This window comes from Sus scrofa, chromosome 7, assembly GCF_000003025.6.
Source record: "Sus scrofa isolate TJ Tabasco breed Duroc chromosome 7, Sscrofa11.1, whole genome shotgun sequence".
In the NCBI taxonomy this organism is placed as follows: Eukaryota; Metazoa; Chordata; class Mammalia; order Artiodactyla; family Suidae; genus Sus; species Sus scrofa.
In genome coordinates this window covers 79764900-79780737 of record NC_010449.5, presented here as the reverse complement: position 1 = coordinate 79780737, position 15838 = coordinate 79764900, and the positions used below count along the sequence as shown (strand labels likewise).

The 15838-nt window shown below is 36.6% G+C and overlaps 1 protein-coding gene across 1 annotated transcript; it reads right to left on the bottom strand.

Moving 5' to 3' along the window:
• On the bottom strand, positions 13042 to 13980 carry LOC100512477 (olfactory receptor 4F3/4F16/4F29-like). The gene has a single exon (XM_003128595.1). It carries the CDS (start codon positions 13978 to 13980, stop codon positions 13042 to 13044), a length of 939 nt encoding a protein of 312 aa, XP_003128643.1.

The following is a 15838-nucleotide window of genomic DNA, read 5'->3' as shown; positions in this document are numbered from 1 at the left end:
TGGATTAAACTCTCAAACTAAAATAAAAAGACTTGCTGAATGGATTCAAAAGCAAGACCCATATATATATGCTATCAACAGGAGACCTATTACAGATCTAAGAACACATACAGACTTAATGTGAGGGGATGGAAGAAAATACTACATGCAAATGGAAATTATACAAAAGCAGAGTATCAATATCATGTCAGATAAAATTCGTTTTAAAATAAAGAAGGTCAAAAGAAACAAATAAGGACATTTGATAATGATCAAAGGATCAAATAAGAATAAATAAAAATTTTAAATATGTATGCATCCAACAAAAGGGCTGCACAATATATTAGGCAACTACTAAGAGCCGTAAAACAGGAAAATGACAGTGACACATTTATAGTGGGGGCCTTTAACACCCGACTTACAGCAATGGACGGATCAACAAGACAGAAAAGCAACAAGGAACAACAGGTCCTAAATGATACACTAGACCAAAGAGACTCATCTGATACTTACAGGATTTTTAACCCAAAGCAGCAGAATATACTTTCTTCTCAAGGGCACATGGAACATTCTCTAGGATAGATCACATCTTGGGCTAAAGATCAAGCCTTGATAAATTTAAAATAATTGAAGTTATTTCAAGCATTTTCTCTGAACACAATGATATGAGACTAGAAATCAACTACAAGAAAAAAAAAAAACAGCAAAAACCACACACATGGAAGCTAAACAATATGCTACTAAACAATCACTTGATCATTGAGGAAATCAAAGAGGAAATTAAAAGATAAATAGAGACAACTGACAATGAAGATACAACAATAAAAAACCTATGGGGAAGAGAAAAAAACATTTCTGAGAGGGAAGTTAATAGCAATACGATCTAATCTCAGGAAAGAATAAACAATGCAAATGAATAACCTAACCATACACCTTTAACATCTAGAGAAGGAAGAACAAAACCCAAAATTTATAGAAGGAAAGAAATCATAAAGATTAGAGCAGAAATTAATGAGAGACAAATAAATCTATTGAGAAGATCAATGAACCAAGAATTGGTTCTTTGGAAAGATCTACAAAATTTATAAACTCTTAGCCAGATTCTTCAAGGTAAAAAGAAGACATTCAAATCAATAAAATTAGAAATGAAAAAGGAGAAGGCACATCTGACACAGTAGAAATTCAAAGGATCATGAGAGACTACTATGAGTAACTATATGCAAATAAAAATGGACAACCTAGCAGAAATGGACAGATTCTTACATTGGTACAACTTACCAAGACTGAGCCAGAAAGAAATAGAAAATATGAATAGACCAATTACAAGGGCTAAAATTGACAATGGGATAAAAAACTTCCAAAAAAAAAAAAAAAAAAAAAAAAAGTCTAGGACCTGAAGGCTTTACAGCTGAGTTCTACCAAACATTCAGAGAAGAGTTAACACCTCTTCTTCTGAAACTTTTCCAGAACACTCCAGAGGAAGGAACACTCCCAAGCTCATTCTATGAAACCACCATTATTACCCTGACACCAAAATTAGACAAATATACCACAAAAAAGAAAATAACAGGCCAATATCACTAATGAACTTAGATGCAAAAATCCTCAACAAACTATTAGCAAACTGCATACAAATATACATTAAAAAGGTCATAAATCCTACCACCATCAAGTAGGATTTATCCCAGGATGAAAGGATTTTTTTAATATCTGCAAATCTATCAATGTGCTACACCATGTTATCATACTTAAAAACCATATGATCAACTCAATAGATTCAGAAGGTGGTTTTGACAAAATTCAACAGCTATTCCTGATAAAAACTCTCCAGAGATTGAGCAGAGAGAGGAACTACCTCAATTTTAAAATCCATTTATGACAAACCCAGAACTACCATCCTTCTCACTGGTGTAAATCTGAGAGCATTTCCACTAAGATCAGGAACGAGAAAAGGATGTCCTCTTTCATCAATGTTAATCAACATAGTCTTGGAAGTCCTAGCCATGGCAAAGAAGAAAAATAAACAAAATGAATCCAAATTGGAAAAGAAGTAAAACTATCACTGTTTGCAGATGACATGATTCTATACCTAGAAAATCCTAAAGACACTACCAGAAAACTATCAGATCTCATCAGTTAATTTGGAAAGTTACAGGATACAAAAATAATACACAGAAATCTATTGTGAAATATTAACTATCCAGAATCTAAGTATTTAGAATCTATTGCTAAATTCTAAATACTAACAAAGATCAGAAAGAGAAATTAGGGTAACAATCCCATTTATCATTGCATCAAAAATAATAAAACACCTAGGAATAAATCTACCTCAAGAGACATAAGACCCGTACCCTGCAAAGTATAAGACACTGATGAAAGAAACCAAAGAAGACATGAATTAGTGAAAAAATACACTATGCTCTTGGATTAGAAGAATCAATATAGTCAAAATACAATACTACCTAAGGCAATCTACAGATTCAATGCAATCCCTTTCAAATTATGAATGACCTACACAGAACCAGAACAAAATATTTTAAAATTTGTATGGAAACACAAAAGACCTTGAATAGCCAAAGAAATACTGAACAAAAAAATAACTGGAGGAATCAGGATCCCTAACTTCAGACTCTACTACAAAGCTACAGTCATCAAGATGGTATGGTACTGGGACAAAAATAGAAATATAAATCAATGGAACAGAATAGAAAGCCCTGAAGTAAACCCACACACCTATGGTAAATTCATATATGACAAAAGAGGCAAGAACATACAGTGGAGGAAAGATCCTCTCTTCACTAAATGGTGCCAAGAAAACTGGATAATTGCATGTAAGAGAATGAAATTAGAACACTGTTTAACACCATACACAAAAATAAACTCAAAATTGATTAAAGATTTCCACCATAAAACTCCTAGAGGAAAACGTGGGTAGAATGCTCTTTGACATAAATCACAGCAACATCTTGTTTGATCCACCTCCTGGAATAAAGACAATAAAGGCACAAATAAACCAATGGGACCTAATTAAACTCAAAGGATTCTGTAAACAGAAAAATGAAAAGACAACCCATGCAGTGGGAGAAAACTTTTGCATATGACTCAACTGCCAAAGGTTTAATCTCCAAAATATAAAAATAACAACAACAACAAAAAAAAACAATAAAAAATGGGCAGAAGACCTCAATAGACATTTCACTGAAGACCTACAGATGGAAAGAAAACACACAAAAAGATGCTTAACATCACTAATTACTAGAGACATGCACATAAAATCACACCAGTTAGAGTGGCCATCAAACAAGTCCACAAAGAACAAATGCTGGAAAGAATGTGGAGAAAAGGGAATACTCCCATACTGTTGGTGGGATGTAAGTTGGTACAAACATTAAGGAAAACAGTATGGAAATACCTCAGAAAACTAAATATACAACTATATATGACCCAGAAATTCCACTGCTAGGCATATATCCAGACAAAATTTTCATTAAAAAATAAACATGCCCTTGTCCATTGCGTCATTTGAAATTATTTTCTCCCATTCTGTAAGTTGTCTTTTTGTTTTCTTTTGGGTTTCCTTTGCTGTGCAAAAGCTTTTCAGTTTGATGAGGTCCCATGGGTTTATTTTTGCTCTAATTTCTATTGCTTTGGGAGACTGACCTGAGAAAATATTCATGATGTTGATGTCAGAGAGTGTTTTGCCTATGTTTTCTTCTAGGAGTTTGATGGTGTCCTGTCATATATTTAAGTCTTTCAGCCATTTGGAGTTTATTTTTGTGCATGGTGTGAGGGTGTGTTCTAGTTTCTTTGCTTTGCATGCAGCTGTCCAGGTTTCCCAGCAACGATGGCTGGATAGACTTTTTTTTCCCATTTTATGTTCTTGCCTCCTTGTCAAAGACTAATTGACCATAGGTGTCAGGGTTTATTTCTGGGTTCTCTCTTCTGTTCCATTGGTCTGTCTGTCTGTTTTGATACCAGTACCACACTGTTTTGATGACTGTGGTTTTGTAGTATTTCTTGAAGTCTGGGAGAGTTATGCCTCCTGCTTGGTTTTTGTTTCTCAGGATTGCTTTGGCGATTCTGGGTCTTTTGTTGTTCCATATAAATGTTTGGATTGTTTGTTCTAGTTCTGTGAAAAATGTCTTCAGTCATTTGATAGGGATTGCATTGAATCTGTAGATTGCTTTCGGTAGTATGGCCATTTTTATGATATTGATTTTTCCAATCCATGAACATGGAATATCTTTCTGTTTCTTTACATCTTCTTTGATTTCTTTGATTAAAGTCTCATAGTTCTCGGCATATAGGTCCTTTACCTCTTTGGTCAGGTGGATTTCATCTACAAGGATGGTTCAACATATGCAAATCAATCAACGTTATACATCACATTAACAAAAGAAAAGTCAAAAATGATCTGATCATCTCAATAGACGCAGAAAAAGCATTTGACAAAGTTCAACATCCATTCATGATTAAGACCCTCGCCAAGTGGGTATAGAGGGAACAATCCTGAATATAATCAAAGCCATTTATGACAAACCCACAGCAAATATAATACTCAATGGGGAAAAACTGAAAGCCTTCTCACTCAAATCTGGAACAAGACAGGGATGCCCACTCTCACCACTGCTCTTCAACATCGTTTTGGAAGTCCTAGCCACAGCAATTAGACAAACAAAAGAAATAAAAGGCATCCATATAGGAAGTGAAGAGATAAAACTGTCACTGTATGCAGACGACATGACACTATACATAGAAAACCCTAAGGACTCAACCCAAAAACTACTTGAACTGATTAATAAATTCAGCAAAGTAGCAGGATATAAGATTAATGTACAGAAGTCAGTTGCATTTCTGTATACCAGCAATGAAATATTAGAAAAGGAATGCAAAATACAATACCTTTTAAAATTGCACCTCACAAAATCAAATACCCAACAGCAAAAAAGCCAATCAATCAATGGAAAAATGGGCAAAGAACCTGAACAGACATTTCTCCAAGGAAGATATACAGATGGTCAGCAAACACATGAGAAAATGCTCAGCACCGCTGATTATAAGAGAAATGCTAATCAAAACAACCATGAGATACCACCTCACACCAGTCAGAATGGCCATCATTCATAAGTCCACAAATAACAAGTGCTGGAGGGGGTGTGGAGAAAAGGGAACCCTCCTGCATTGTTGGTGGGAATGTAAACTGGTACAGCCACTATGGAGAACAGTTTGGAGATACCTTAGAAACCTATACATAGAACTTCCATATGATCCCGCAATCCCACTCTTGGGCATATATCCAGACAAAACTCTACTTAAAAGAGACACATGCACCCGCATGTTCGTTGCAGCCCTATTCACAATAGCCAGGACATGGAAACACCCCAAATGTTCATCAACAGAGGATTGGATTCGGAAGATGTGGTATATATACACAATGGAATACTACTCAGCCATAAAAAGGAATGACATAACGCCATTTGCAGCAACATGGATGGAACTAGAGACTCTCATACTGAGTGAAATGAGCCAGAAAGACAAAGACAAATACCATATGATATCACTTATAACTGGAATCTAATATCCAGCACAAATGAACATCTCCTCAGAAAAGAAAATCATGGACTTGGAAAATAGACTTGTGGCTGCCCGACGGGAGAGGGAGGGAGTGGGAGGGATCAAGAGCTTGGGGTTATCAGATACAACTTAGAATAAATTTACAAGGAGATCCTGCTGAGTAGCATTGAGAACTATGTCTAGATATTCATATTGCAGCAGAACAAAGGGTGGGGAAAAAATGTATACATGTAAGGATAACTTGATGCCCTTGCTGTACTGTGGGAAAATTAAATAAAATAAATAAAAAAATTTTAAAAATAAAAACAAACAAACAAAAACAACAACAAAAAAATAAACATGCACTTCTATGTTCATAACAGTATTATTCACAGTAGTCAAGATATGGAAACAATCTAAATGCCAATTTATGATGAATATATTAGGAAGATGGGATATATATATACAATGGGATACTACTCAGCCATAGTAAATGAAAAAATAATGCCATTTGCAGCTACATGGATGGAACTAGAGACTCTCATACTGAATGAAGTAAGTCTGGAAGAGAGATACCATATGGTATCACTTTATGTGGAGTCTAAAATGTGGCACAAATATCTAACTACAAAACAGAAAAGGTCAGACATGTAGGAACGACTCATGTTTGCCAGGGTGGAGGGTGAGGGAGTTGGATAGATTGGGAGTCTGTGTTTAGTAGATGAAAACTGTCCCATTTGAAGTGGAGGGGCAATGAGATCCTGCTGAAGAGCAAAGAGAACTATATATCTAATCACTTGTGATGGAACACAATGGAGGATAATATGAGAAAAAAATGTATGTATGAATGGGTCACTTTGCTGTACAGCAGAACTTGACATAACATTGTAAGTCAACCAAAATCAAAAATTAAAAAAGAAAACAAAGTCAACAACAAAGAAAACCAATCAAACAAAGAATCTGACTGCAGTCACTGTGGAGGTGCAGGTTTAGTCCCTGACCTGGTGCAGCTGCAGTTGCAGCATAGGTTTCAGCTGCAGTTGGGAGACATTCCTTGGCCCAGAAACTTCCATATGCTGTGGGTTTATTTATTTACTTTTATTTCCCCAATACATTATTTTTTTTCCTACTGTACAGCATGGTGACCCAGATACACATACATGTATACATTCTGTTTTCTCACATTATCATGCTCCATCTTAAGTGACTAGACATAGTTCCTAGTGCTACACAGCAGGATCTCATTGCTAAACCATCCCAAAGGCAATAGTCTGCATCTATTAAACCCAAACTGCCAATCCATTCCACTCCCTCCCCTCCCCCTTGGCAACCACAGTCTATTCTCCAAGTTCGTGATTTTCTTTTCTGTGGAAAGGTTCCTTTGTGCCCTATATTTGATTCCAGATATAAGTGATATCATATTGTATTTGTCTTTCTCTTTCTAACTTCAGTAAGGATGAGAGTCTCTAGTTCCAACCATGTTGCTGCAAATGGCATTATTTTGTTCTTTTTTATGGCTGAGTAGTATTCCATTGTGTGTATATACCACATCTTCCTTTTTTTTTTAACCAACTTCTAAGAGACTAATACAGTTTCATAGAAATTTATTTTTGTTTTTTTATTACTCAAATGAATTTATCACATCTGCCTTTTTATAATGATCATAATAATCTGATTTCACAGGATTTCCATCCCACAGCCCAAGCACATCCCCCCACCCCCCAAACTGTCTCCTCCAGAGACCATAAGTTTTTCAATGTCTGTGAGTCAGCATCTGTTCTGCAAAGAAGTTCAGTCTGTCCTTTTTTCAGATTCCACATGTCAGTGAAAGCATTGGATGTTGGTGTCTCATTACATGCCTGAATTCACTTAGCATGATAATTTCTAGGTCCATCCATGTTGCTAAAAATGCTGGTATTTCATTCCTTTTAATGGCTGAGTAATATTCCATTGTGTATATGTACCACCTCTTCTTGATGCACTCCTCTGTTGATGGACATTTAGGTTGTTTCCATGTCTTGGCTATTGTAAATAGTGCTGCAATGAACATTGGAGTACATGTGTCTTTGTGAGTTGTGGTTTTCTCTGGATAAATGCCCAAAAGTGGGATTGCTGGATCAAATGGTAGTTCTATTTTTAGTTTTCTGAGGAATCTCCATACTGTTTTCTGCAGTGGTTGCACCAATTTACAATCCCACCAACACCACATCTTCCTAATCCAATCATCTGTTGATGGATATTTGGGTTGTTTCCATGTCTTGGCCATTGTGAATAGAGCTGCAATGAACATATAGGCACATGTGTCTTTTTCAAGGACTGTTTTGTCCGAATATATGCACAAGAGTGGGACTGCTAGGTCATATGGTAGTTCTATGTATAATTTTCTAAGGTACCTCCATACTGATTTCCATAGTGGTTTTACCAGCTTCCATTCCCACCAATAGTGCCGGAAGGTTCCCTTTCTCCACACCTTCTCCAGCATTTGTTATTTGTGGACTTATTTATGATGGCCATTCTGACTGGTGTGAGGTGTTATTTCATGGTAGTTTTTATTTGCCTTTGTCTACTAATCAATGATGTTGAGCATTTTTTCAAGTGCTTGTTGGCCATCTGTATTTTTATTTTTTTAAATTCAATGAACTTTATTAGTTGTACAACCATCATTGGAACCTAATTTTAGAACACTTCCATCCCAAACCCCCAGGCCATTTCTCTCCCTCAAACTTATCCCTTGGTAATCATAAGCTTTTCAAATTCTGGGAGTCTATTTCGGTTCTGCGTCCTTTTTAATGACTCCATATGTAAGTGATAGCATATGATGTTTATCTCTCATTGTCTGACCAATACTCATTTCTGATAAAAACCCTACAGAGGAGTTCCCGTCATGGCTCAGTGGTTAATGAACCCAACTAAGAACCATGAGGTTGCAGGTTCGATCCCTGGCCTTGCTCATTGGGTTAAGGATCCAGCATTGCCGTGAGCTGTGGTGTAGGTTGCAGATGCAAATTGGATCCCACATTGCTGTGGCTCTGGCGTAGGCTGGTGGCTACAGCTCCAATTCGACCCCTAGCCTGGGAACCTCCATATGCCGCAGAAGCGGCCCAAGAAATGGCAGAAAGACCAAAAAAAAAAATACCTACAGAAAGTGGGAACAGAGGAAACTTACTTCAACATAGTAAAGGCCATGTAGGATATACCCACAGCTAACATCATTTTCAACAGTGAACAGCAGAAAGCATTTCAGAAACAAGATTAAGTACAAGACAAAGATGTCCACACTCATTACTTTTACTCAACACAGTTTTGGATGTCCTAGCTATGGTGATCAGAGAAGAAAAGGATATTAAAAAAATCAAAATTTTAAAAGGAGTAAAATGGTTGCAGTTTGCAAATAACATGATACTATACACACAAAATCCTAAAGAGGCTATCAGAAAACTACTAGAGCACAGCAATGAATTCAGCAAAGTTGTAGAATAGAAAATTAATACAAAAATTTCTATCCACTAACAATGAATGATCAGAAAGAGAATTTGAGGAAACAATCCTATTTACCATCACATCAAAAAACAAAATACCTAGGGATAAAGCTACCTAAAGGGAAAGAAGACCTGTATTTGAAAATTATAAGATGCTAATCAAAGGAATCAAAAATGACACAAACAGATGGAAAGATATACCATGTTCTTGAATTGTTAGTATCAATTTTGTCAAAAATGACTATACTACCCATGGCAACCTACAGATTCAATGTAATCACTATCAAATTACCATTGACATTCTTCACAGAACTAAAACAAAATATTTTAAAATATGTATGGAAACACAAAAAACCTAAATATCCAAAGAAATCCTGAGAGAAAAAAACAGCTAGAGGAATCAGGCTCCCTGACTTCAGATTATACTACAAATCTACAGTCATCAAAACAGTAGGGTACTTGTGGAAAAGCAGAAATATAGATCAGTGGAACAGGATAGAAAGCCCAGAAAAAAACACATGCACTTACAGTCAGTTAATTTATGAAAAAGGAAACAAGAATACAAATGGAGGAAAAACAGTCTCTTCAGTAAGCGCTTCTGGGAAAACTGGAGAGCTACATGTAAAAGAAAGAAATTAGAACATTCTCTAATGCCATACAAAAAAATAAACTAAAGATGGATTAAGGACCCAAACATAATGCCAGATACTATAAAACTCCTAGAGGAAAACAAAGGCTGAACACTCCCTGGAATAAACCACCACACTATCTTCTCAGATCAGCTTCCTAGAGAAATGGTAATAAAAACAAAAATAAACAAATGGAAGCTAATTAAACTTAAAAGTTTTTGCACAGCAAAGGAAACCATAAACAAAATGAAAAGAAAACCCACAGAATGGGAGAAAATATTTGCAAAACAAATGACTGAGTAGGGATTAATCTCCAAAATATACCAACACCTTATGCAGCTCAATATGAACAAACAAATAAACAGACACTAACAGCCCAATCAAAAATTGGGCAGAAGGGAGTTCCAGTTGCATCTCAGTGGAAATGAACCCATCTAGTATCCATGAGTACACTGGTTTGATCTCTGGCCCTGCTCAGTGGGTTAAGGATCTGGCATTGCTGTGGCTGTGGTGTAGGCCAGTAGCTGCAGTTCCAATTAGACCACCAGCCTGGGACTTTTATATGCCATGGGAGCAGCCCTAAAAAGACCAAAAGAAAAGGGGCGGAGTATCTAAATAGATATTTCTCCAAAGAGGACATACAGATGGCCAGAAAACACATGAAAAGATGCTCAACATCACTAATTACTAGAGAAATGCAAATCAAAACTACAATGACAAATACAGTATATCATATATCTAGAACCTAATACATGGCACAAATGAACCTATCTACAGAAAAAAACAAACTCATGGGTATGGAGAATAGACTGGTGATGGCTGAGGGGGAGGGGAAGGGGAAAGGTTGGGATGGACTGGGAGTTTGGGGTTGGTAGATGCAAACTATTGCATTTCGAGTGGATACACAATGAAATCATGTTGTGTAGACAGGATACTGTATCCAGTCATGTGTGATGGAACATGATGGAGAATATGTACATATACATGTATGACTGGGTAAGATAAGATAAAGAATGTACGTATATATGTATGACTGGGTCACTTTGCTGTATAGTAGAAACTGACAGAACATTGTAAATCAACTATAATTTTAATTGTTGAAAAATTATGGAAAACATAGTTATTTTTTTTCCTTTTGTTAATGGTCACACCTGTAGCATATGGAATTTCCCAGGCCAGGGGTCAAATCAGAGCCACATCTGGGGCCTATGCCATAGCCACAAGAATACCATATCCAAGCCACATCTGGAACCTATGCTATAGCTTACGGCAATGTTGAATACTCAACCACTGATCAAATCCAGGGATCAAATCTGCATTCTCGGAGAGACAATATTGGGCCCTTAACCCCATGAACCATAATGGGAACGCCTATAAAGTTATTTGTTAATCATTTGGAATTATAATTCTGACTGTTCTGACTAGAATATAACTTCTAAATTTTTAGTTGTTTTAAAACTTTGATTTAGTGTGAACAAAATCCTTAGGGGACATTTACTGGATAAGTTTTAAGTAAGAATGAGTCATGAAACACTGGTCATGGAACGTGTGTGTTGCTTCACTTGTAACTGTGCAGAGTGTCTATAAACTTTGGATCATGTTAGAAAATGTCCTTCTTAATTGCTACTTAGGAATAATGTTTACTACCTTGAAGTGAGTGTAAATAGGGTGTTTGTGGCAGTAGAGGGTTATATTTTGAGTGTTCCTGAGCTTTGTTAGTCAATAACCAATTATTTATGACAGACAAGTCTCAATTGCCCACCTTTAAGTTGACAAAGACTCTGTCCTTGAACAAATATTAGTCACGCTCCTTTGAGCCCTCTTCTCCACTAGGCCTCAACTAAGCTTCATCCTCACTGGGCTTGCAGAGGCCAGATATAGGAATAATCCTGCTAAATTAGTTTAGAGGAAATTCCCCAGCCTTTGTATCTAATAAAATTTCTACCCCCCTACTCTTGATGTCTGACCACCCTGGCTTGCCCTTAACAAGAACCTTGTTTGGTCCATTCAGCAAGAATTCTCCGTACCTTTAGTGTCTCCTCTTAGCAATTTCATCCTCCCAACCACCCCCAACCCTGATACACAGAAGAATCTGTGGCACTTTGGCTATAAATTCCCACTTTTTCTAATTGCATTGGAAGTAGAACCCATTCCACTTCTATACTGAGATCTCTTCTCCCCTATTGGAACAGCTCCCAATTAAAATAAACTTTTTGCCCTGTAAACTGTCATGCTCTGTTTTTCATTATTGTCTGTCTTTCTTCCTTTTCTTTCTTTCTTTCTTCCTTTTCTTTCTTTCTTTTCTTTCTTTCTTTCTTTCTTTCTTTCTTTCTTTCTTTCTTTCTTTCTTTCTTTTTCTTTCTTTCTCTTTTTTAGAGCACTGTGTATGAAACAAATTTAGTTACTGTAGTTGATGTCATAAAATGAATGACTGAATCTGTATTAAAAGTATTATAGCACCCCCCCCAACCAAAAAAGATTAACAATGTAAGGTAATAGGATCTGGTCTTGTTTCAAGGGGAAGAAAGAATAAATTTATCCTAAGATAAAAGTATCTGCTTATCCCAAAATATGAAAGAAAACAGTAAAAGACAAAACACAGTTAGTGGAGATTGAAAGCTGTAAAGGTTCAAGAAGTAAATTCTGGGAGTTTCCGTAGTGGTCAGTGGTAGTAAACCTGACTAGGATCCATGAGGATGTGGGTTCAATTCCTGGCCTTGCTTAGTTGGTTAAGGATCCGGTGTTGCTGTGGCTATGTGTAAGCTGGCAGCTACAACTCTGATTCAACCCATAGACTGGGAACTTGCATATGCCGCAAATGGGGCCCTAAAAGGACCAAAAAAAAAAAAAAAGAAGTAATTTCTGTTTTCCTTGGTCATATATACTCATATCTAAATATAAGTAATAAATATTTAAATAATGAGAATGAAAGTAAAAACTGATATATGTTAATATTTTGGTAAAATTTGCATAGCTCAACTTTGATTTGTTTATTATTTAAAACTTAGTAATACTTTAACACCAAATACTATATTGACAGAAGACTAAAATGCGGTTTTCTCTGTTGGAATGACATGACAAATTCATCCTGGTGTATTTGTTCTGCTTATGACTGAAAGAAGTAAATATTATTCTTTACCATGTGTAATATTCTTAGTTATCAGGGATTCTTTAGCTAACAAAGATAATTTTTTATGCCTTATGCTCACTTTACATGCTCCATTACTTTTTTTTTCTTTTCAGTGTTTAATGGCTCTCCCTCCTAAATGAGACAAAATAGACTTGATATCAGCGTGCATAATAACTCTTTTAAGTGCAAAAAGAAAAGTTTTTTTTTCTAGGTTTAACCATCAGTAATGAACATCAGTAACCAGCAGGTGTCTTCACAATACAGGAATCACTTAAGAGATCTTCCTATAACTCATCAGCTGCCTGCATACTCTCCTCATTGCCACCTTCATTTCTTGATTCCTGAATGTGTAAATAACAGAATTCAGGAAAGGAGTGAGAACTGCATCAAAGATGGCCAGAAACTTATCCAGGGGTGTGGAGAGAGATGGCCATGTATAGACAAATATCAGAGGACCAAAGAATAAGATGACCACAGTGATGTGAGCTGACAGTGTGGACAGAGCCTTGGATGAACGCAGTGAAGACTGTTTCTTAACAGTGAGAATGATGACTATATAGGAAATGATCAGAATGAAGAAGGAGCCAACAGAGATGAATCCACTGTTGGCCATGACCATGAACTCTAGTTGATCTGCGTCTATGCAGGCAAGTTTGATGAACTGAGGAAGGTCACAGTAAAAGCTGTCCAACACATTAGGCCCACAGAAGGGTAAGTTTACCACAAAAGCCAGTTGAACCATGGAGTGGATAAGGCCAGTCATCCAGGCAGCCACTAAAAAGGAGATACATAATCTTGGGCTCATGATGGTCAGATAATGGAGAGGTTTACAAATGGCAACATATCTGTCAAAGGCCATGGCTATAAGCAGCACCATCTCCACACCACCAATGACATGGATGAAGAAGATTTGAGCAATGCAGCCAGTGAAGGAGATGACTTTACATTTCCTGAAAAGGTCATAAATCATCTTGGGAGAAGTGACAGAAGAAACTCCCATGTCAATGAAGGAGAGGTTGGCCAACAGAAAGTACATGGGGGAGTGTAAGTGAGGGTCAGAAGTCACAGTGAGCATAATGAGGGAGTTTCCCATCATGCTTGCCATGTAAAACATGGAAGAGAACACCAAGAGGAGAAGTTGGATCTCCCATGAATTGGTGATTCCCAGGAACACAAACTCTGACACCACAGACTGATTTGCTCCTTCCATGGGCTTCCTTACCATTTTTACTAGAAGGAAGACAATAGGAAAAAATGTAAATGATGGTAATTACATTAATAAACTAGAAGAGTGGTTAAAGGTATGAAAGCCTACTACACAATAGTGTTAAAACTGACCCAACATGCTTATGGCCTCTAAAATGGGCTCATACCGAGAAATGAGTGGCTGTCACGTGGAGATGTTTTTACCACCAAATTGTCTCTACCTTTAATATTTAATACCCTTTGCTTTCTCCCATGGTTAATGCCCTCTAACTCATGAGATACAAGCTGGTCAACAAGAGTAATAGAATTTCAACCACCAGTTTTTAATTTTTAGTTCAAATCTCCCCTAATCTGACCCCAGTCACAGAGAAATAATTAGTATTTCAATCTCTTCCAAGAATGTAAACCTTATCTGGTACCACTTACATGTTTAGGAGATCTATAAAGTTTTGTTTTACTATTATTAGCATTTTTTAACCTTTTTTTTGTTTTTGTGTAGTGCAATGGACTGAGGACAGTTCTAACTCACCAAGTAGACTCTAAGCTTCTTTTTGTGTGTGTGTGTGTGTCTTTTTGCCTTTTCTAGGGCCACTCCTGTGGCATATGGAGGTTCCCAGGCTAGGGGCCTAATTGGAGCTGTAGCCACCGGCCTACACCACAGCCACAGTAACATGGGATCTGAGCCACATCTGCAACCCACACCGCAGCTCATGGCAATGCCGGATCCTTAACCCACTTAGCAAGGCCAGGTATCGAACCTGCATGGTTCCTAGTTGGATTCGTTAACCACTGAACCACGATGGGAACTCTAGACTCTAAGCTTCAAGAAGTCAGGGATTTTGACTCATTCATATTTGGATTCCCTGAAGCAGAGAAAAAGTGGCCCACACATAGAGGAGGCAGGTCAATTTATATCACACTAGGAACAGAGTTTGTGATTCAGTATTTGAAAACTTCTCTAGCAATTTGATATGTAGTGACTCCAAGTTTATGATTTCATATTTTACAAAACTAATAGTTTCTGAAGGACTAGAAATTAAAATAAAAATCTTATCTTTCAACACAGGTAATTTTAGGAACACTTCGTACATGACCTGAAAATCTTAAAACAATGAAATGCATATTGTAGTGGAAACCATATTGTACAAATCTCTAATAGGAAAAGGGCTTATTCCATTAGCTTGTAATTATTAACTCTTAGTTAGAAATACATCATAGTTTATCAAAAGGAATATGGGTTTGGATTTACATTTCAAGATTTATATTAATGTTCATCCATTTATAGCTTTATCTTGTGCAAATTACTTTAACTCTTTGAGCTTCAGTTTATTTATCTATGAAATTTTAATTAGTAAAATAACTAATACCTCTTAATCAAGTGGTCATATTTGTAAATGTTATGTTTTCTTCTCCTTATTTAACTTGGCCTAAGAGTACTCAAAACATGAGAAACAGTGAATGAATAAGAAAATCAAACACTCCATTCTATATTCTTTCCTCCTTTGTTATAGATTAGTTGACTGTAGATGCTTAGGTTTAATTCTGGGCTTTCTATCCTGTTCCACTGATCTATATTTCTGTCTTTGTGCCAGTACCATATTGTTTTGATGATTGTTTCTTTGTAGTACAGTCTAAAGTCAGGGAGCCTGATTCCTCCAGCTCCATTTTTATTTTCAGGATGTCTGGCTATTCTGGGCCTTTTGTGCTTCCAGACAAACACTAAAATATTTTGTTGTTCTGTGAAAAATGTCCTTACCACCTTACACCAGCCAGAATGGCCATCATCCAAAAGTCTACAAACAATAAGTGCTGGAACGGGTGTGGAGAAAAAGGAATACTAGTACACTGTTGGTGGGAATGTA

Bases quoted from the DNA above. Each gene is read 5' to 3' on its own strand.
- LOC100512477 (XM_003128595.1), bottom strand. From the start codon at position 13,980: ATGGAAGGAGCAAATCAGTCTGTGGTGTCAGAGTTTGTGTTCCTGGGA.